The sequence below is a fragment of the Zingiber officinale genome, chromosome 1A (assembly GCF_018446385.1).
Source record: "Zingiber officinale cultivar Zhangliang chromosome 1A, Zo_v1.1, whole genome shotgun sequence".
NCBI classification, from domain to species: Eukaryota; Viridiplantae; Streptophyta; class Magnoliopsida; order Zingiberales; family Zingiberaceae; genus Zingiber; species Zingiber officinale.
Window position 1 is genome coordinate 148,377,442 of NC_055987.1, and position 23,525 is coordinate 148,400,966.

General features: G+C 42.4%; 2 protein-coding genes and 1 non-coding gene across 3 annotated transcripts; all 3 read right to left on the minus strand.

Moving 5' to 3' along the window:
* Nucleotides 1–4,055: 4,055 nt before the first annotated feature.
* On the minus strand, nt 4,056–21,124 carry LOC122004867. The gene is made up of 5 exons (XM_042559696.1): nt 20,997–21,124; nt 4,391–4,574; nt 4,267–4,308; nt 4,204–4,216; nt 4,056–4,171 (listed from the first exon to the last, which is right to left on the minus strand). Exons 1-5 carry the CDS (start codon nt 21,122–21,124, stop codon nt 4,056–4,058), a joined length of 483 nt encoding a protein of 160 aa, XP_042415630.1.
* On the minus strand, nt 13,511–13,616 carry LOC122039227. The gene has a single exon (XR_006128102.1). It is a non-coding gene; the product is annotated as a small nucleolar RNA R71 (small nucleolar RNA).
* Nucleotides 21,125–21,535: 411 nt separating the features above from the next.
* On the minus strand, nt 21,536–22,300 carry LOC122011012 (blue copper protein 1a-like). Its single transcript, XM_042567463.1, has 2 exons — nt 22,092–22,300; nt 21,536–21,995 (listed from the first exon to the last, which is right to left on the minus strand). Exons 1-2 carry the CDS (start codon nt 22,258–22,260, stop codon nt 21,691–21,693), a joined length of 474 nt encoding a protein of 157 aa, XP_042423397.1. The 5' UTR covers nt 22,261–22,300; the 3' UTR covers nt 21,536–21,690.
* Nucleotides 22,301–23,525: the final 1,225 nt, after the last annotated feature.

The following is a 23,525-nucleotide window of genomic DNA, read 5'->3' on the forward strand; positions in this document are numbered from 1 at the left end:
GGTACTAAAGTAGGCGTGTCCTCTCTCATTTCTTCTAGAACAATTTCACTCATGGGCTTATGATTCATTACATAATCTTCTTATTTTTAGGATTATAAAACAAACCACCTTTCGTTCCCTTAGGATATCCTATAAACAGACAAACTTCTGTACGTGATTCCAACTTGTCAGTATCTCCCTTTAGTACATGTATTGGACTACCCCATATCCGAATATGACTCAGACTAGGCTTACGCCCATTCCACAATTCCATGGGAGTAGAGGGTACTGATTTAGAAGGTACCATATTAAAAATGTACACTATTGTTTCCAGAGCATATCCCCAAAACAAATCTGGTAATTCTGAATAACTCATCATCGATCTAACCATTTTCATAAGAGTTCTATTCCTTCTTTCTGCCACACCATTCTGTTGGAGTGTACCAGGTGCAGACAATTGGGATTGAATCCCGGCCTCTGATAAGTAATTCCTAAACTCTCCAAAGAGGTATTCGCCACCACGATCAAACTGTAGTATCTTGATACTTTTATCATGACATTTCTCCACATCAGCCTTGTACTCTTTGAACTTATCAAAGCATTCAGACTTGCGGCACATCAAGTAAATGTATCCATATCTCGAATAATCGTCTATAAAAGAGACAAAGTATTCGAAACTACCTCTCGTCTGGATAGACATAGGACCACACAAATCAGAATGAACCAGTTCTAACACATCTTTGGCTCTATACCCCTTGGCCTTAAAAGGTCTCTTGGTTATTTTATCTTCCAAGCAAGATTTGCAAGTTGGAAAGTTTTCCAACACTAATGAACCCAAGAGTCCATCGGCTATTAGCCTTTAAATCATACTCAAGTTAATATGACCAAGACTTAGATGTCAAAGATATGTTTGGTTCATTTTCGAAGATTCCTATCTCTTATTAGAATTAGAAGATGTGTTATTAATTTCCATTTGTTGCTTTGTGGGAGTTATCAAATTTAGAATATATAAATTGCCAATTAATGTACCAGAACAGACAGCTTTCTTTTTTTCTTGATAACAACTTGTTATCAAAAGAGACAAAATATCAAGTTCTTTCTAAAACTTGGTACGTAAAGATAATTTCTCAAAATCCATATTTTATTCTTATAAACATCTTCCACTACAACAACTGCTACTTCTGTAGCAGTGCCCATGTAAACAGTGATATCTCCTTTGTGTAGTTGTCGGGTTTCCTGGAACCCTTGCAAAGATTTGCAGACATGATCAGTGGTTCTCATATCTACATGCCAGGTACCGATAGATAACACCACTAAACATGTTCCAACTATTAGAGAAAAAGATATACCTATATTGTTCTCTTCCTACGAGGACAGCCTGCCTACAAATGTCCAGACTGCTTGCAAATGAAGCACTTGCCTTTCGGCTTCTTCATTCCTGCTTTTAGTCCAATACCTAGAGATCATTCAGTCTTGCTTGTCAGCCCGATTCTAGTGTCCAAAGAGTTCCTTGAGATTGTACATTATGTCATGGCCAGTAGGCATGGTCTGATGTTGATGTTGCAGCACATTTGATATAAAAGTCTGCGCCATCTCATCTGGGATCACAACTGGCGCACAACACCCATGCCCCCATAGCAGAGCATCCGATCGAGGAGATCGCCTATCTTCTTCTGGAAGAGAGGAGACTTGACATAAGAGATTCTATAGGCTCTGAGGCGATCGTTTTCACCTTACCTGTATTCCACCAGCTCTACCTTTACTTTGTCGGCAGCTGCCAGAGCCAGCGTATTCTCCTGCTTGAGGGTAGAAGCCTCCGCCTGGACTTTGAGGAGATCTACCTGAAGAGACTTGATAGTAGCTTGGTCCAGATCCCGTTGAGCCTGGAGAGCTTTTTCCCAGTCAGCACTTGCGGCCAAGTCTGCTCGGTCAACTCCTAGGTCTTTCTGCAAGGCTTTCCTAGACTCCTGGAGTGCCTTCAAATCCGCAGAGCAGGCGGCTAGCTCTGACTCTCTCTCCTCCAACTCTGTTGCCAGCTAGCGACGACGCTGACCCTCCGAGTTCAATTTTGAATCACTGGTCTTCAGGGCCGCTTGTAATTCCTTTATCTTTTCGGACGACACCTGAGCCAGATTCATAGCTGACCGAGTAGACTCCCCTACAGAGTGAAGATAAGAATCCAGAGGGTCATCCGCAGTCAGAGGGTCGAGCAGAGCGCGGGGAGTAAGGGGCAACTCCAATTCTTGAACTCGAGCCCTCAGTGACTCGTTCTGCTTCAGTAGCTCGACGACAAATTGGGTCAGGCTAAGGCTCATGGAGCAGGCCTGCCAGGCAAAAAGAGGGAAGTCAGAAATAAGGTCAGATAGTCAGGTCAGGAAAAGGAAGACTCACCGATATAATGTATTGCGAGGCCAGATATAGCCCTTCCCACTGGGTGCCCTCCCCCCAGAATTGCTCATTAGCCGACCTCCAGAGAGTGGTCAAGGCTCCATGAAGTTGAACTTGGTCGTGAAGAGGAGAAGCGCCACCCACATTTGATGAACCCCCTGTCGAATCCTGCCTGAGCACAGAGGGCAGACTCCAGGAGGACGTGAAATCATATTTGCTCCTGCTGGACCACGCCCTGGTACGAGCAGATGAAGGGGAGGAGGCAACAGGAGCTGTGGAAGGGGTTGCCGAACTCCCGGGCTGGTCTCCGGCAGAGGGGCCGACCCACTCAGGAGCTAAGACCCGGACAGGTGTGGGTGCAGGGACTTCTGCCACAGGAGAAGGCTTGGGGACAGGGGGTCTAGTTGTTTTGACCCAGGCCCTGGGGACTTGGGAGGAAGCCTGCCCTAGAGGAGGAAGCGAAGAGGAAGATTGGACTGCCGGAGTGACTCTTTTGCGTTTTTGCTGGAGGCGCAGGCGCTTATCTGGAGGCAGAGAAAGAGGTCGCTCCTCCGCGATGGGCTCCAGGGCTGCAGAGCTAGCTTCCGAGAGGACAGCTTCCAGAAGAAGTTGGCTGGAGGACTCTGCTGGCTCCGCTGCTGTTTCCTGGGAGGAAGTAGTCGAGGGAACGACAAGGCCTCTTGCGATTTCCTCGCCCACAGCCTTCAAAACATTGCTGGACAGCCTGCTTGATTCACGCGAATAGGCCAAGAACATAGCAGCCTCGCAAAGCAAAAAGAAAATACCTCAGTTAGCGAACACTAGCAGAAGGAAAAAAGTAAAGTCTTACCGAATGGAGCTCCTATAGCTACAGGGACTGGGTATGAGTCCAAAAAAGTGCAAAAAGTCTTCTTGCAATATTATAGACAGGAGAAGGCGGACGCCCTTTATTTTCTCTAAAGAGGTATGGCAGACAGGTTGATGTCGGTGCTCTAGCAATTCAAAAGGTGAGGGAAGGCTAGAACGCCAGTTGGTCGGCCAAGATACCAACTCAGGCAGTCTGATGAAGAAGAAGCGGGACTTCCAACCCTTATTGGAAAAGGGCATATCAGGGAAGAATTTACACCCGACCTTGGATTGCACCATGAACACGCCAGGCTTGGATCGTTTCAGAGAATAGAAGTGGTGGAAGAGTTGTGTGGTTAAAGGAACCTGGTATACCCTATAAAGGATGACCATGCCAAAGATAGCACGAATAACATTGGGAGCAAACTGTGAAAGGGGAATACTAAAATATTCACTCAAGGAAGAGAAAATTGGATGAAGAGGAAAGCGGAGACCTCCCAAAAGTTAGTCCTTAAAGAAAGTTACAAAGCCTTGGGGAGGGGAAGAAGGGTGTTCATTAGGGCTGTGCAAAAAAACCGACAAACCGAAAACCGGACCGAAACCGGTAACTTACCGGTTCTGGTTAACCGGTTAACCGGTTCGGTTTTCGGTTTAATTTTTTTTAAACCGGTTAATCTAAGCTAAGATCAGCTTATGCCGACATGTTTACAGGCGACGCTAAGGGATCTGCTAATGCATTAGTTCAAAGAACAAAAAGACAACATACATGAATTAAAAGCTGTAGCTTTGTTGATGTAGAATAAACCAATACATTGTTGATGCAGTGCTCTTCTGATATATTATGACAAGTGATGAAGAGAAAGCTAAGGAAAATCAAAGGAAGGCTGATGATGAGAAGGCCAATGGACTCCTTCCCTTGGGCATGGCAGAGGAGCTGGTTGAGCAAGGTATGTTGGATATAGCTGCCCTGGCATCAACACTAATTAAGAAATCCACTGCAATGCTACTTGCTTCCTGCAACAACCTAAATCGGTTTTGTGATCTCCTTAACGAATCGAATGGGGTGAAATTTACTTGTTTCATGAAATGAATTGCTAAAAGCAAAGAAGCATTGATCTAGAAACCATTTCAACGATTAATGTTAAACTCAACTTGCACTGTGTGAATTCTTCTTCTTCTTTGCCTGAGTCTAATCTGCCTCTTGTCGCACTCTGATGGCATCGTCGAGGGGAGATGACGTGTGGGAGGCCCTTGATCTGAACAGGTGCTCAAAGATTGCCATGAAGAGGAACATCAAAATCAAGATTGCAGTGGCAAGAAATCCAAAGGACAGAGAATTCATGGATGATCCATAGTTCCTGAATGGAGCAGCATTCTTGTCACTTGTTACTTACTAGGCTTACCGGTTCTGGGTTAGAACCGGTTAACCAATCGGAACCGGTTCAACCGGAACCGGTAGAACCGGTAATAATACCGGTCGGTTAACCGGTTGGCAATAAAATGTGGTTAACTGGAACCGATAAACCGGTAAACCGGTTAACCGACCGGTTGAACAGGCCTAAGTGTTCATCATGGCGGGGAGCTCGTAGTTGATAGTCTTCGGTGAGGTGCAAGTTAGTACTGATCTGGAACATGTCGTTATCATCCAAGTATGAAATATAATATGAATACCAGAGCATTTCATTACCTTCAGGCATGAGGGAACTGAGGAAGATGAAAAGGAGAAGAAGCATTTGCAAGAAACAAACACAGAAGGAAGACTTAGCAGGAAGAGCAAAAAGAAGTGGAAGAGTCGAAAGCAGCGCGAACGGTGAGAAGAAGATGGCAGACAGCCTTTAGGGTTTATAAAGTCAAACCCCTAGGAAGCATCGAAAGGAGGGAAAGTATAATAATTTGAGTCGTCGGATCTAAGGTCGCGTGCCAAAAGGCGTTGATCAGCTACAGTGGCAAGAAAGGTTAGTGGGGCACGCGTCACTCTCCTATGAAAGGTATTAAGAAGGCATTAATGATGGATGTGACAAGAAAATCATGAAAAGAGATTTTCGTACAACATCATTCTGGCGCAGGAAGGCCATACGTCAGAAGGAAAGGCGGTCATGCGGTTACCTCGGGAAAAACAAAGAAAAGTCATACGTCAGGGTTATGCAACCGCCTTGGGAAAGAGGAAGGAAAATGAAGAAAAGCATGAATTTGAATTTGGCGCTCCATGAGATATAAAATAAACAAAAAACTGAGCTGATTAAAGTTTGTACAAAATATTTGTAGGAAATATCCCAGGTCGCGCACAATTGGCTGGACACCCAAAATGCGGCACCAGGGCGGGTATTTTGGGGATAATCCTCAGGTCAGTCCTCAAATATCAAAGCTGATTCCTGGATCAACCCCCAAAGAACTCCTCAATGACCTTTTCCAGGTCGGTGTCCTAGACTTTTGTCTCAGTGCGAGTTATAAGTGAGCATGCTCTCACGCCCAACGACCTTTCCAGGTCGGTGTCCCAGACTCTCGCCCCAGTGCGAGTTATAAGTGAGCATGCTCTCACGCACAATGACCTTCTAGGTCGGTGTCCCAGACTCTCGCCCCAGTGCGAGTTATAAGTGAGCATGCTCTCACGCCCAACGACCTTTCCAGGTCGGTGTCCCAGACTCTTGCCCCAGTGCGAGTTATAAGTGAGCATGCTCTCACGCCCAACAACCTTCCAGGTCGGTGCCCCAGACTCTCGCCCCAGTACAAGTTATAAGTGGGTATGCTCTCACGCCCAACGGCCTTTCCAGATCGGTGTCCCAGACTCTCATCCCAGTGCGAGTTATATGTGAGTTGTTGGTACGGTTAGCACTAACGGTCTAACTCAAGTTTTGATGAATGACAAACAAGTTAAGTTAGTTTCATTGTTATCTAACACTCTGATCGAGTGTGCAGGAGAAGTCCAGACAGGTCGATGGGCTGACCTGATATTTGGAACGAAGCCCAGTTAGGTCGACGGACCGACTGAATAGCTGGCACGAAGTCCAAATGAGTCGACGGGCTGACCGGACGTTTGGCACGAAGTCCAGCTAGGTTGACGGACCGACCGGATAGCTGACACGAAGCCCAGACGGGTCGAAGGGCTGACCGAATGTTTGATAGGTAAGTGAAGGTAAGTCACTAGAGGGGAGTGACTGTGAGCACGTGTTCCCGGGAAGGGAACTTAGGCGCCAATTCGACCTAGAACCATTTCGAAACTCTAAGTCGAGATCTTGACTAGATTCCGGTCTCGGAGAGACAGAATCTAATTAATACTCTACTTGTTAAACTTAAACTGTGCTAATACTTTATTTTACAGGATATATGTATTATATATTTGCTTCTGGACTAACGTTTTCTTGCAGGAAGGAAGCTGTTGGAAAACTGGGGTCCGACCGCTCGGGAGGTACCAGGGCGCCCGGAGGTGAAAACTTATCCCCAACGTCGCCTCACCAAGTGGAGCTCATTGATTGGCTCGGCTACATCACATCCAGGGCGCCCTGAAGGTTCCAGGCGCCCCGAACCTCATATATAAGGAGGGTCAAGGCTGAAACTTCAAGAACTGCTTTTTTATGCTCCTGTGACGTTGTGACGCTCTTCCGATGACAAGCTCTTCTTTTTCATTCCGTGTTTTCGTCGGTATACTTTTATTTTAAAAAACAATTATAATTACTATTGTAATATTCTTCGAATTGCTAGTGAATTACCCATCGAAAGCACTCTTGTCTGCAGGCCTTGGAGTAAGAGTCGACACAGGCTCCGAACCAAGTAAAAGGTTCTTGTGTTAACATTGTTATTGGTTGTTCACTTTTTCCGCTGCGCATCTCGAAAATTTTAATCGATATTCACCCCCGCTTCTATCGAACGCTTACAATCCAACATGAGCATGCTCTCATGCCCAATGACCTTTCCAGGTCAGTGTCCCAGACTCTCGCCCCAGTACGAGTTATAAGTGAGCATGCTCTCACGCCCAACGACCTTCCCGGTCGGGTCTCAGATTCTCGCCCCAGTGCGAGTTATAAGTGAGCATGCTCTCACGCCCAATGACCTTTCCAGGTCGGTGTCCCAGACTCTCTCTCCACTGCGAGTTATAAGTGAGCATGCTCTCACACCCAACGACCTTTCTAGGTCAGTGTCCCAGACTCTCGCCCCAGTGCGAGTTATAAGTGTTAGAGTGTATATTAAAAGCCTAGCTTTTGGTATAAACATTTATCTAGAAATATGAATCATATTGGTCAAATGTCTACATTTGTGATAAATGTAGTTGTTCAATTAATTTATATTGTAGACAACATGGTGTGTGGTGTCACACACAGAAGATCATGTTATCAGTACCTTATAAATTATAAACAGTAGCTCACGACCAAGATGGAAAGGAACAAACCATTGGAAGGTCGTAGTGTAATTAGGTATTAGTTTATCTTAACTATATAATTACACTAGTACACTTAGAGTGTATTGAGTAGGACCATTAGAGGTCGTTTCTTTTTATACTGACTTTATAAAGGAACAAAGACCTCAGTTATTATGGAAGTGTGTGCTATTAATTCTAATATAATAACAAGCACATATATTTGATATTTATTTCTTTAATTTATCAATGGGTGAGATTTAGTTCGATAAATCAATAAGCCCGATAAGTTGGGAAATGATATCACTTATAGTGTGTGTTGTTGATTATAGAAGGAAACTGTGTCCTAGTAATCTAGGTTGAGAATGTCCCCAAGAGGAGCTCATAAGGATTGTCATGTTAAACCCTGCAGGTGGACTTAGTCCGACATGACAATGAAGTTGAGTGGTACTACTCTTGGAGCTAGATATTAATTAAGCGAGTTGTCAGTAACTTACTTAATTAGTGGACATTTGTTATCTTAAACACAGGGAGACTAACACACTCATGATAAGAAGGAGCCCAAAATGTAATTTGGGATTGGTGCGGTAGTTCAATAATAGTTCTCTAGTGGAATGAATTATTATTGATAAAATTAAGTTGTGTGTTCGGGGCGAGCACGGGATGCTTAATTTTATCGGGAGACCAAAACCAATTCCTCCTCTCGGTCTCTATCGTAGCCTCTTAATTATAGAGTACTATACCCACCTATACCCACCTTCTTACCCATCATATAGGGGTCGGCCAAGCTAGCTTGGAGACCAAGCTAGGGCCGACCATGGGTATGTTCATAGGTGAATTCATGTGGCCGACCCTATTAAATAAAAAGGAATTTTAAATTTTAAAATTTTTCTTATGTGGATAATATAATTTAAAAGAGAGTTTAAAAATTTAAATCCTTCCTTTTATAAGATTCTACAAAAGATTAAGAGAAGAGTTAAAATCTCTTTCCTTATTTGTAGATTAAAAGGTTGATTTTAATTTTGGTAAAAACTTTCCTTTTAATTATATTCATGATTTAAAAGAAAGTTTAAAAATTAAAAATTCTCTTTTATTAGTTTCTACAAAAGATTAAGAAAAGATTTAATATCTTTCCTTATTTGTAGATTGAAAGGAGATTTTAATTTTTAGAGATAACTTTTCCTTTTGGAAATTATCCACATGTTTAAAAGAAAGATTTTAATTTATAAAATTTCTTTTTATTAACCAATCATGAAGGGATTAAAATTATTGGAGAAATTTTTATAAATTTCTAGAAACAAATTAGGAAGTTTTAATTTTTGTTTTAATTAAAACTCTCCTTGTTTTGGGAAGAAGAGTGGCCGGCCATTATAATTTGAAAAGAGAAAATTATTTTAATTAAATAAATTTTCCTTTTCAATGGCAAAAGAATTAAGAAGTTTTTATTAAATTTTCCTTATTTGCCAAGACCAAGGATTATAAAAGAGGGGGTAGAGGAGGCTTCAAGGCGAACAACCTCTATTATTTCTCTCCCTCTTTTCCTTGGTGTTGTGGCCGGCCAACCTCTCTTCCTCTCTTCCTCTTGGTGGTGGCCGAACCTTCTCTATTGGCTTGGAGCTCTTGTGGTGGCCGGATACTACTCGGAGAAGAAAAAGAAGAAGGAGAGAAAACTTGTATCCCTTGGATCTTGGTTGGTGTTTTGTTCTTCGTCCTTGGTGAAGCTTCTTTGTGTTGGTCGAACCTAGCTAGGAGGAGAAGAAGGTGCTTGGTGGTTTCTCATCTCGAAAGATCGTTGCCCACATAACGTCCGAGGTTAGAAGAAGAATACGGTAGAAGATCAAGAGGTCTTTCTAGAAGGTATAACTAGTAATTTTTCTTTCCGCATCATGCTAGTTATTTATGGAAATAATACCAAATGCAAGAGGCTTACGATTCTAGTGTTTCGAATATATTTTTCGAAGTTGTGTTTTTTGTTTTATTTTTCCTTGTGATTTGATTGTTCTTTTCGGTTAACCTAAATTTATTTTAGGAAATTAAATATTAGATTTCTATAAAAGGTTTTGTCTAGTCGGTGGTGGTTGCTCCCATATCCAAGAAGGTCATGTGCCTCGCCACGTCAGTACTGGGAACCAATTATGGAAATTAATATTTAATGGAATTAATAACTTAAGGTGATTTGGGTCGAACGTGTTAAGTTCCGCAGGAGATCCAAGTCAAAACCTAAAAGAACAAATAGATTAAGTTTTGGATCAAACGTGTTAAGTTCTGCAGGCGATCCAAAATTTAATTTAAAAGAACACATGGTAGCTAGGAAAAGGTTCAGACCTTTGTACAAAATTTTTGTACAGTGGAACCTCTAGGCTTTCCGAGTAGCAACCAACAATAAGTGAGCATGCTCTCACGCCCAACAACCCTTCCAGGTCGGTGTCCCAGACTCTTGCCCCGGTGCAAGTTATAAGTGAGCATGCTCTCACGCCCAACGACCTTTTCAGGTCGGTGTCCCAGACTCTCGCCCCAGTGCGAGTTATAAATGAGCATGCTCTCACGCCCAACGACCTTTACAGGTCGGTGTCCCAGACTCTCGCCCCAGTGTGAGTTATAAGTGAGCATGCTCTCACGCTCAACGACCTTTCCAGGTCGGGTCCCAGACTCTCGCCCAAGGCGAGTTATAAGTGAGTCTGCTCTCACAACTAATGATTTTCTCGGTCGGTATTTCCTACTCTCGCCTCAATTTGAAGCCGCGAGGTATACTTTCATGCTCAACAGATCCATGGCCATACTTCTATTGCCAATATGCTTCCCACCCCTTATGGTAAGAAAAAGGTGTGGTAAGTAAATTATTCTTTTTAAATTATCTTTTTTAGTAAATTCTCTTGGGGGCATGCGCATATGGAACATGATAATAGGAAAGACAAAGAAATACAGATCCACAACTCAATAGGCAGATAATGCAGAAAACAAGGTTTATTTAATAAGAGTTGGGCAACATTTGTCAAGGATTCACACTATTGCAAGAACAAGATGCCTGGTTCCTCTTCATCAAATGAGCCTGCGCTTGAGCCAATTCTTCCTTGATGCATTGGATATTGCTTTGCAGATGGGTGATGGTTTCATCATTGATCCGATTTTCCTCGTGCAGGAGGGTTACAGTATCCTCATGCTTCAGTTTCAGATAGGCAATAAAATGAGTTAGACTCCTCAGGTCTGAATGAGCCTTATGCTTGAGAGCTACCTCGGCTCGAGTTCTGGATTTAGCCGCTAGCCAAAGTTCTTCCATTTCCCGACGAAGGGAGGACTGAAGGTCTGATATGTGTAAATAGTATGATTATTTATACATGTTTTAACGCACATTCCCTTACTTTATGCGTGCATATTCTTTACATAATCGTCTCTTTATTCATATACTCATCATAAATACTCTTTTATTCGGAGATCTGCTCTTTGTTTGGTTTTGTGTTGACAGGGATAGCTTTTGGAGCAAAAATTGCAATTGTCGACGCACCGGAACGAGGCAGAGAACACGGTCGTGCAACCTCACACGGTCGTGTGGACAAACAGAGGCAGAATGGTGCACGTTCGTGCAACTCTTGCACGGCTGTGTGGCCGAAGCAGAAGCAAATCCTTGCACGGCCGGCCGTGTGAATCCACACGGGCGTGTGACCTCAGCAGAGATGAAGAAGGCCACGGCCGTGTGACCCCACACGGCCATGTGGCTCAACCCGAGAGGAATCCATGTGAGGCCGTGTGGTTTCCACACGGCCGTGCGATGAAGAACGCGGGTCATGCCACGCCAAAACAGAGCTTTGCTGAATTCTGGGCAGAGTGCAGACTGTTCGTAAAACGGCCATAACTTTGCGCTCCGTTGGAGTTTCGGGTTGTTCTTTATACTGAAACGTAGTTGACTTTAATATCTAAAGCTTTTCTTCAGATCCAACAGAGAGAAAGAATTTTTTGCCCGTGCTAAATGGCACGACCGTGCCTCCCAACTGCGGGTTCAACTGGACCTCCGCCCAGACTGCAGACCAAACTTTGAACCGCCATAACTTTCAACTTGGTTTGATCTAGGGCTCGATCCAAGTATCAGATTGAAGATAATTTCAAGGGATACAACTTTGTTTTAGGGTGAATTATGAGAAAATTTGGTTTAATTGGTGAAAAACTTGGTTTACTGGACGCCTGTAATCCTGGTTTTCCTGGGCAGCGTAGAGGAGGTATAAAAGGGTCAAGAACCCTATTCTTTGATCATCTTTGGTTCGGGGACCTCATCCCTCTCCTTGGGAAAGAGTTTTCTCCTTCGGGGGAAACCCTAGAGCTTCATCCACCGTCATCCCTTGATGATCCATCCATCTCCGGAGTAAGGAAGCATCACCAAGACATCAGAATCATCAAGCATCCCCTTCTTCTCACATCAAGGGTTGTAAGTATGCTTTTCTTTATGTTTTGGAGTTGTTCTTCCCCCACGATGGAGTAAACGTCCACTTCTAGGATTAGGAAGTATTTGTAATGTGATGGAGATGTAGAACTATGTAGATTCGCCTTGTTTCTATTCAATGATCTGTTGATGCCTTGTTCGTGCTTAATGAGTTGCGTGTGTGTCATGTTTACGTTTCTATGCTTTGATTGCTTGATGTGGAGGATTGTTGATCCCGCAAAGGGGATACCTTAGAGCATATTGACCAAGGTACCCTAGTGACAGGGGTAACCCTTTCCGGACGTCTAAGACGTTCCCTTAAAAGGAGAAATAATCCCTTAGGAACTGCTGCTCTCGTAAAGAGAGTGCTCTAGATCGTATACCCGAGAGGCCCTAGTGACAAGGGTAACCCGTTCACGGACATCTAGGACATTCTCTTGAAGGGAGAGGCAATTCCTCCATAAGGAGGTAGGTAACCCTTATCCTTATTGTTATTTACTAGATGTGTATCCCAGTGATCTACCGAGGCACCCTCGTGACAGGGGGGGTTAACCGTTATAGGATTTCACAAGGATCGTCTCTATTCGATACTTAGGGATATTGACCAATCTAACTTCCTATAAGAGCATGGACATAGAGGGTAGAAACTAAGTAATCTATGTAGTATCTCCTAGTATTACAATGAAACCGAAATCCTAGAATCCATCTCCCGAAGCTCATTCCAGCCAAAATCAGTTCTTTCTCTTTCTCTCATCCTTCTCTTTTCCTTTTCAATCACCCTCGTTAGTTTGCAAACGCCAAAGCCAGCTTTCGACCGTCTAGATAACTTACCTTGCGACATCTCTAGTGCTTAATCAACAGTCCCTGTGGATTCGATATTTTTATTACTGATGACGAAACCATACACTTGCGGTTGCGTAACAAGTTTTTGGCGTCGTTGTCGGGGACTGTTCGCATTAACATTAGTAGATTAGCAATTTAGTTAGTCTAGATTTGTGAATAGTTTTATTTTCCCATTTTCATAATTCAAAAAAAATAAAATAAAATAAAATAAAAATTTGCATTTTCTTTCTTGCCTTTAAATTCTGAATTTATTTTTTGTTTTTTATATAGCAATTTATTTCTTGTCTTTCATTTTTTTTTAATTCTTCTCATAAATTTTTTTTTAGATATCATGAGCGCTAACATGTCATGCAGGTCCTTAAGAGATTTCTCTGCACCCATTTCTGCAAGATTTTTATCTCCCATTATGCAGCCTCATATTGAAGCAGAAAGTTTCCAACTAGACCCAGAGTTAATTTCCATGATACAAGGTCATAAATTTGGAGAAGTATCAGAAAGTCCTTATCTGCACCTTGAGAGATTTTTAGAGTTTTGTGATATAGTGGACTATGAAGGAGTGTCAGCGGATGCAGTTCGATTGATGACATTTCCTTTCAGTATCAAGAACAAAGCAAGGACTTGGTTATATTCTCTTTGTCCTCAAAGCATCACAAGTTGGGAACAATTGGAGCAGCAATTTCTGAATCATTTTTTCCTTCCAAGCAGAACAATCTACATGAGGAGTTGCATCACAAATTTTGTTCAAGCAAATAGAGAATCTTTATTTGAAGCATGGGGCAGATTCAAGAGTCTACAAAGGCAGTGCCCTCACCATGGCTTGGAGAAATGATTGATTCTACACATATTCTATAGGGGAATTTCTTTTTCAGATAAGTGTTTGTTAGATTCATCAGCTGGAGGTTCATTTATGGACAAGAGTATAGAAGAAGCTTATACATTAATTGATCAAGTGACATTGAACCTCCATGGATGGTCGAGCAAAAGTTGAATGGAATCTCCCTCAGAAACTCAAGAAGTACAAGCCATATATACTAGAGAGCCTGTCAAATGAAATACAATTCAACCACCCCAAGAATGTCGAAATTCGGATGTCACGGAGTGAGGAGTTCAAATATTTGGGGGCAAAGATTGAGAGCATAGTTTCAAAATGGTTCAAAGAAGATCCTCCTCCTACACAAATAAGATCTAGTGAAAAGTGTAATGATAGTAAGTTGAGGAGCGGCAAGAATCATGAAGAACTTCTGAAAAATGACTTGTATAGAATTGAGGAGAAGAACAATAGAAGACCACATGAACTCAGTTCCATTATTCTAGGAGGTTCCCAAATGCCACAAGTACCTTTCCCTCAACGATTGATCAGACCATCACTAGATAAGCAATTTGAACCTCAGTCATATGCTCAACCATTCCAAAGACTTTCACTAAGGGTTCCTTTTCCACAAAGGCTAGTGGGGGCTAACGAAGATAAAGATCTTGGAAAATTTTGTGATATAAAAATGCTTGAGTGTAGATTTCTGGATGTATATAAAGATGAGGACTCTTCAGATGAGGATTGTGATAATAATGCAGTGGATAACAAGTTTTCAGATCTTCCTCCAGATTTTACAGGATGTTATAGTGACATTGAATTTTTAGATGATGAATATATTGAGGTAGATCAACGTAAAAAATGCAAACGAAGTCAATGATCCTCCTATAGTTGATTCTCCTGTTGAAGATATAGACGTTGGTTTATTTTTTGATGCTTGTGTTGATAATGATGATTTGGAAGGAAGTGTAGGGAGCTGTGGTGTGGAAACAGCATCTCAAGAATCACCTCCTTCATCCACACAACCTTTAGAGATTATGAGAGTTGCAAGAATTGAACATGTTGTGGATCCATGTGTAGGGACTTGTGCAAGTTAGCAGAGTCTCAAGAATCACTACCTTTGGAAGTACCAACACTAGAGCCAGAGCCAGAACCATCATTTGATTCAGAGGAAGTCACATCCACATGTTTAGAAATTTTAGGTACCTCTCAGCAAAGTAAGGTTAGTATTTCTTGTGATCTTTTGGAAAATTTTATAGAGGTACCTGCCATTGACTTTATTAGATGTGATTCAGTTTTTATTTCTTATTCTGCTTATCTTAATATGGTTATGGCTCTATCTTATCTAATACGTTTGCGGGAGATTTGTATTTTCTTTGCATGTGTAGATTTTCATGGGGCTTATAATTAGAAGCTCGATCTGAACCATCTTCGACCTCCTGATAGAACTTCAAAGAAGATGAAAATGGAGAGAGTTATACTTTACTCTGAAGCTCCTTTGATGAAAGCTCTCTACATAATAAGAGCCCTTGGTAGGAGGGTGTTGAAATATCTTACCCCTCCAAAAGCGAGATTTCGATAAATCTAATGAGATGGTCGAGCTAATGACCTTAAACAAGCGCTTCTTGGGAGGCAACCCAAGTTCAATCTTGCTTTCATTTTAGTTTTAGTTTGTTTTTACTTCATTGATAATAAATCATACCCTCTACTCAATTTTTCTTGTCTATCTTATTTTTGTAGATTTCAAAGTTGTGGAGGAAAGTGAGCATTAGATAGAGGAGCATTTTTAAAAACATGAATGTCAATGATTTGGAGCTCATCACTTGGTAACTTCTCTAAACTTCATAAATTTCCTTCACATTACATTTTTAGTTTTCATCGGGACGATGAAAAGTTTAAGTCTGGGGGGATGCATTAGATGCATTTAGTTTAGTGCTTATTTCTTTTTGCATAATAAAATTTTTGCTAGTTGCATCCTACATCATATTATGATTGCTTGTTCCTTAATGTAAAATATTAGCACGTCTATTCTAGAATTTATGTGGTTCATGTGTTACTTATGTTTAGTGATCTATCTTTTTCTATCTATGATAGCATGAAGTGAGCAATATTTTTACTATAAGAGTTTAAGTATTGGCCTTGTTTTAGGATCTCTATACACTATGCCTATTTTTGATGGTTGATAACTCAAAAATAGTCATGATTCATAGAATTAGACTAGTACTTGTGTTTCTATGGTGACCTCTCAACTACATTTTGGTTACTAGATAAACTCAGATCATGTAAACTCATTTGAAAAAATCAATCCCAAAAAATTAAAAAATAAAATAAAATAATAAAAAATTGAAAAATTGAAGGTTTGTTCAAGTTTGATACTTTGCAAACATTCAATAAAAAAATAAGGGATAAAAAATAGTTGTCGTGAGTGGAAACTACCAATTCACCCCTTTGAGACCGAGTTAGGTTACTGGGGAAATGAATGCTATGTTTCTCTTGATACTGAGTATTCCTTTGAGACCTTGTGTAGACAATGCATAGCATTCTTGAGGGGAACGAACCTTGCATGTGGCAAGTAAGTGTCTATCGCCGGAAGCATAAGGAACACAATTTTATGACGACTTGACTAGACTTAGGGATTGAAACTTGATAAATTTAGGCCACTTTCGCACTGAGCACGGAGGACTACTACTTAGGTCATACTTAAACTACTTTTGTATCTTGCTCACCAATAAAATCATTTGATAGAATTAGATTGACTTGCTAGAGATTATGATGCACTATCTAACCACATGAATATAGATTGCGGGTTTTTCTTGAGGACAAGCAAATGTTCAAGTCCGGGGGTGTGATGTGCGTAAATAGTATGATCATTTATGCATGTTTTAACGCACATTCACTTACTTTATGCGTGCATATTCTTTACATAATCGTCTCTTTATTCATATGCTCATCATAAATACTCTTTTGTTCGGAGATCTGCTCTTTGTTTGATTTTGTGTTGACAGGGATAGCTTTTGGAGCAAAAGCAGCAATTGTCGACACAACGGAACGAGGCAGAGAACACGGTCGTGCAACCTCGCACGGCCGTGTGGACAAACAGAGGCAGAATGGTGCACGGCCGTGCAACTCTTGCACGGTCGTACGGCCGAAGCAGAAGCAAATCCTTGCACGGTCGTGCAAACCCGCACAGCCATGCCAATCGTCCCGAGGCCAAGCAGCACACGGCCGTGCCAACATTCCAGTGGTGAGGAAGGTCACGGCCGTGTGAATCCACACGGCCGTGTGACCTTGGAAGAGACGAAGAAGGCCACAGCCGTGTGACTCAATCCGAGAGGAAGCCGTGTGAGGCCCTGTGGATTCCACATGGTCGTGCGACGAAGAACGCGGGTCGTGCCACGCCAAAACAGAGCTGTGCTGAATTCTGGGCAAACTGTAGACCATTTGTAAAACGGCCATAACTTTGCGCTCCGTTGGAGTTTCAGGTTGTTCTTTATACCGAAACGTAGCTAACTTCAATATCTACAACTTTTCTTCAGATCCAATAGAGAGAAAGAATTTTTTACCTGTGCTAAATGGCACGGCCGTGCCTCCCAACCGTGGGTTCAACTGGACCTCCGCCCAGACTGCAGACCAAACTTCGAACCGCCATAACTTTCGGATCGGTTTGAGCCAGGGCTCAATCCAAGTATCAGATTGAATATAATTTCAAGGGCTACAACTTTGGTTCAGGGTGAATCACGAGAAAACCTAGTTTAATGGGTGAAAAACCTAGTTTACTGGACGTCTGTAATCCTGATTTTCCTGGGCAGCGTGGAGGAGGTATAAAAGGGTCAAGAACCCTATTCTTTGATCATCTTTGGTTCGGGGACCTCATCCCTCTCCTTGGGAAAGAGTTTTCTCCTTCGGGGGAAACCCTAGAGCTTCATCCACCGTCATCCCTTGATGATCCATCCATCTCCGGAGTAAGGAAGCATCACCAAGACATTAGAATCATCAAGCATCCCCTTCTTCTCACATCAAGGGTTGTAAGTATGCTTTTCTTTATGTTCTGGAGTTGTTCTTCCCCCACGATGGAGTAAACGTCCACTTCTAGGATTAGGAAGTATTTGTAATGTGATGGAGATGTAGAACTATGTAGATTCGCCTTGTTTCTATTCAATGATCTGTTGATGCCTTGTTTGTGCTTAATGAGTTGCGTGTGTGCCATGTTTACGTTTCTATGCTTTGATTGCTTGATGTGGAGGATTGTTGATCCCGCAAAGGGGATACCTTAGAGCATATTGACCAAGGTACCCTAGTGACAGGGGTAACCCTTTCCGGACGTCTAAGACGTTCCCTTAAAAGGAGAAATAATCCCTTAGGAACTGCTGCTCTCGTAAAGAGAGTGCTCTAGATCGTATACCCGAGGGACCCTAGTGACAAGGGTAACCCGTTCACGGACGTCTAGGGCATTCTCTTGAAGGGAGAGGCAATTCCTCCATAAGGAGGTAGGTAACCCTTATCCTTATTGTTATTTACTAGATGTGTATCCCAGTGATCTACCGATGCGCCCTCGTGACAGGGGGTTAACCGTTATAGGATTTCACAAGGATCGTCTCTATTCGATACTTAGGGATATTGACCAATCTAACTTCCTACAAGAGCATGGACACAGAGAGTAGAAACTAAGCAATCTATGTAGTATCTCTTAGTATTACAATGAAACTGAAATCCTAAAATCCATCTCCCGAAGCTCATTCCAGCCAAAATCAGTTCTTTCTCTTTCTCTCATCCTTCTCTTTTCTTTTTCAATCACCCTCGTTAGTTTGCAAACGCTAAAGCCAGCTTTCGACCGTCTAGATAACTTACCTTGCGACATCTCTAGTGCTTAATCAATAGTCCCTATGGATTCGATATTTTTATTACTGACGACGAAACCGTACACTTGCGGTTGCGTAACAAGGTCCCTACTCTGCGTCATTTCAAGCAGAGCCTCATCTCTGTGAGTTAGTGACTAGGTCAAATGAGCGAGTTGATGGCGCAGAAAAGATACCTCATCTGATTCCATGAGTACAAAGGGAGCCTGAGGAAAGTGAAGGCAACAATATACGAGGCCCCTCTTTTAAAGAAGGGGAATGTGAAGAGTTAACTTTGGAACATGTGAAAATATTTGGGAAATAATGTGGCATTTATGGGGAAATAGCAGGATCGAGGATAACGAAGTAAACGCGCAGGCAATAAAGACTCACTTAGGAAGGGTGATAAATTCTGAGTGGGATATCGGGAAAAGGGCCAGCAGCCAAAGAGACACAAAGGCCAGGTCAGGTAAGAACGAGACTTGGGTCTAGTCAGTCGGACTGAAGCCTCCTTCGACTAGATTTGAGGGGGAGGCTTGTGATACGACGCATGATAGTGGGGTCGGACAGCGGACGTGGTCGGAAGTCAAGCCCACGGGGCGGTCAAAAGTCAAACCCATGAGGCAGTCAAAAGTCAAGATCATGTGACAGTCAGAAGTCAAGACTATGGGGAGGTCAAAAGTCTGGCCTACATGGGCTTTAAAGGGCCAGACTATGGGATGGACCTGGTCGGGCACAAGTGGCATTCCGGAGTTAGGCCTACATGGCGAGTAGGAACTCGGAAGCCAAGGATGACAGGTTAGGACTTACAGACTTATGGGTCGGGATATCCGGACAAGGCGTACAGGTCATGATGTGCAAACCAAGGATGACAAGTCAGGACTTACGAACTTGCGGGTCGGGATATCCGGACAAGGCGTATAGGTCGTGATGTGCAAACCAAGGATGACAGGTCAGAACTTACGAACTTGAGGGTCGGGATATCCGGACACGGCGTACAGATCGTGATGTACAAACCAAGGATGACATGTCAGGACTTACGGACTTGCGGGTCAGGATATCCGAACAAGGCGTACAGGTCGTGATGTGCAAACCAAGGATGACAGGTCAGGACTTACGAACTTGCGGGTCGGGATATCCGAACAAGGCGTACAGGTCATGATGTGCAAACCAAAGATGACAGGTCAGGACTTACGGACTTGCGAGTCAGGATACCCGGACAAGGTGTACAGGTCGTGATGTGCAAACCAAGGATGACAGGTCGAGACTTACAGACTCACGGGTCGGGATATCCGGACAAGGCGTACAGGTCGTGATGTGCAAACCAAGGATGACAGGTCAAGACTTACGGACTTGCGGGTCGGGATACCCGGACAAGGCGTACAGGTCGTGATGTGCAAACCAAGGATGATAGGTCAGGACTTACATACTTGCGGGTCGGGATACCCGGACAAGGCGTACAGGGCGTGACGTGCAAACCAAGGATGACAGGTCAGGATTTACTGACTTGCGGGTCGGGATACCCAGACAAAGCGTACATGTCAGGATATGCAAGCCAAAGATTACAAGTCAGGACTTATAAACTTGCGACACAGAATACCCCGACAAAGTGTACAGATCGGAATATGCAACCCAAGGATTACAAGGCAGGACTTATAGACTTGCAGAACAGAATACCAGGACTAAAGAGTACAGATCGGGATATGCAAACCAAAGATTATAGGGCAGGACTTATAAACTTGCGGAACAGGATACCAGGACCGAAGTGTACAGGTCGGGATATACAAACCAAGGATCGCAGAGCATAATATGCGGACCAGAGACATACAGGTCAAGATATGTGGACTAGGGCTTACAGGTCGGGATCTACAGGACAAGATATGCAGAACAGGATACACGGACTAAAGACATACAGGTTGCAGAACAAGATACACAGACTAAAGATGTACAGGTCAGGATATGTGGATGAAGGCTTACAAGTCGGGGTAAGATATGGAACAGGGTCGTGCATACGGGACGAGATTTAAGGAATGACAAGCAAAGGCCTCGATTGGCAGGGCAGTAGATGTAGGTCTGGATTTACTGGAATAGACCGAATAGCAAATGCAAGGTGGGACATATAGATCTGGATTTATGGATGACAAACACAAGTCAGGGATTACGCCAGGGAATGCAGGTCTGGGCCTACAGGTCAAGATTTACAAGTATGAAGACTCAGTCTAAGGTTAACAGACCAAAGCGGGTAGACACTACATGACAATCAAGCCAGAGAATCGTAACAACCCGTCAGAGAATAATCACCACCTGTCAGGGAATATGCTAACGGTCTGGGGCTCGTTGCCTCCTGATCCCTCCTCAGACCTATAGAAAGATGTCACGTGTCATTCACCGCCAGACAAATCTTGACACCCGACATTCCCTGACACTCATCAGACTCCAGAAGCATCCACTGCCATATAAAAAGGGAGGCTTTGTCTCTACGCAGGTACGCTCACTCGTCTTTTCATTCTAGTCTTTTACTCTTCGTCCTTTCACTGTGCTTCTGGAAAAAAGTACCTGACTTGAGCGTCGGAGGGTCTGACCTGAGGACTTTTTCTCTGGTTCTTGATCTCTAACGCAGAGGGGGCTTGTCCGAGTGTGCGCAGGGCCCTCGCGTCGTCGTCCTCGTCACCACCCCCCGTCATTCGCTCGTGAGACCCTTCCGGTAGGTGCTAGATCAACCAAGTGTCTCTGCGACTTTCCGTCAGCACCAGCGACAGCGCGGCCAGCTTCTGTCTGACTCAGCTTTCGGACGAGATCACATACAATTTATTTTTATTTCTTATGTTTTTTTATTTAAAAAATATATTTTTTAAAATCTCAAAAAGAATTTTTAAAAGAATGATGGATTCAAAATCTTGACACCAAAAACGTCTGCAAGTGGTCGAGCAATATTTGCTTTAATTTCAAACAAAATAAGATAAACACGTACAATATTATCATATCCTTCCAACGAAAAAATATAATGAACGTCAGGCAAATGATAAGATTCAGAAATAATTAACAATTTTTTATCAAACTTTTATGTTTTTGACATGCATGAAACTCGACCGATCGATTCGATAGATAAGACTTCCCCTTAATTCGGTTTTGCTACAATAATGAAAGACAAACTCGATATTCATACTAAAATAGCATATATATAATTTATTATATTCAAACAAAAAGGAATTAAAACTCGCGAATTGTTTGCCGTTCATTAATCAACTGATCATATCATCATCGCCGCAATCAAAACCGCCATCAGCGTCTGGTACGCGTGCGACATGACTTGATTCGACGTCGACGAGTTCGGTGGCGGCGACATGGCCGGAAGAACTTCGATGGCAAGCTTCTGCCCATTAATGCAGTGCTCTACCACTCCGCACACGTACCATCTCTTCCCCGTCGTGTTGAGCTGTATCACGTCGTTGCCACTGTCGAACCTCCTAATCGCTCCGTTCGAAACATTGCACGTCCTGAAGTCATCTCCTCCCACCGCAACCACACTGTGAATCGCTCTGTCGTACTTAAAAACTGCGCAAATTTGTATAGCAATAATAATAATAATAATAATCTTTTTGTAATTTTCATGCACCGAATATATATATTATAACCTGAACTAATGTTCACCTAGATTGTCCCCAAGCATGAACATATTGTTCGCAGCCCATTCGGTGTAGTTGAAGTCCTGCCTCCAACCGTTGTCATCGCCGACCACGATGTCTGCTGCCATGGCGACGGGCACCATGACAGTTGCGATGGCAAGGAGCACTGCGAGGTCCTGAAGCTTGGAAGCCATTGATGGATCTTCCTTATTTAATTTGCTACCTTGATCACAATTCTCTCTCGGAGTTTCTGGCGTGTATGCGTGTGTGTATATATATATAGACGCCACATCGAACTTGGAGATGGTGGCATTGTTTGCGACGCACTGCCATTCATTCTTCAGATAATTGCCACAATTAAGTTCATTAGCAGGCGAAGGTCGGCGAGAGTAATTAAGTTTGTTTAGATTCTTGTGTTATTAGCTAGCTGCTGCAAGAAAGAAAAGGACAAAGAAGAGATATGGCTTATGTGATGTCTATATATTATGGGGATTGACAATCCAATGGAACAGCTGCTTGGTATCGATCGATTGGTGTTTTTTGGAGCTTCTTTTGTGTTGGCATTTATGGATCCAAGACGAAACAAAACTTGAAGGTTATTGGTTAACAGTTTAATTCATTGGGTTAAATACAAGATTTTTTTTTACTTTTTATCCATTTTAATGAATTTATTATATATTTTAAAAGATGATAATAGATTTATCGATCAATTCCTTTAAATTTATTTAGATCCAAAGGATCATCAACCTGGAAGGCAGGGGAAGTTTATATATTAAGCAATTTTTAAAAATCTTGGTGTTTGTATAAGATACATGGATTGTAATGAGGTCTTAGTCAGATTAAGCAGTTTTATGTTGTCACATGGCAACATCAGCCATAAATGTTTGGCTGAAATTCATGAAATTAATTGTTTTACTTCTCCAGTTGTTCCTAACGAATAACTTCTTTTGAGATGATCCAAGGTAGATAATAATGTTTCTGATTACTAATGGATATGGGGCTTATGATCATCCTTTGGAAATTGGATTTCATACTAAAAGAATCTTCTTAGCTTTGATTGGTTGGGCATCTCAATGCAAGATTTATAAGAGGTTTGTAAAATCTAAAAAATTGAATAAAAAGTTTTGAATCATGGTAGAAGTGAGATTTGAGATTTATAGTTTAAGAGTAGTAGTGAAAACTCAAACTTATTCTTTTGTCTCGAAATTAATGCAATATGTATAAAATAACTTATATATGAATTGAATCACAAAAATGTTGGATATATGTGAATGCAGAAGAGGAAAGAAGTTCTCCATTGTGAATGAGACTTTAGTCTCACATTGGGAGTTTCAAGACATATTAGTTGGTTTATATTGATTCACATATATTGATGATGTGAACAAATACATGGGGAGAGACTCTCTTTTATGCGTAGATGCACAGGAGGTGCAAATCTAGGATCTAGATTACACTTTGA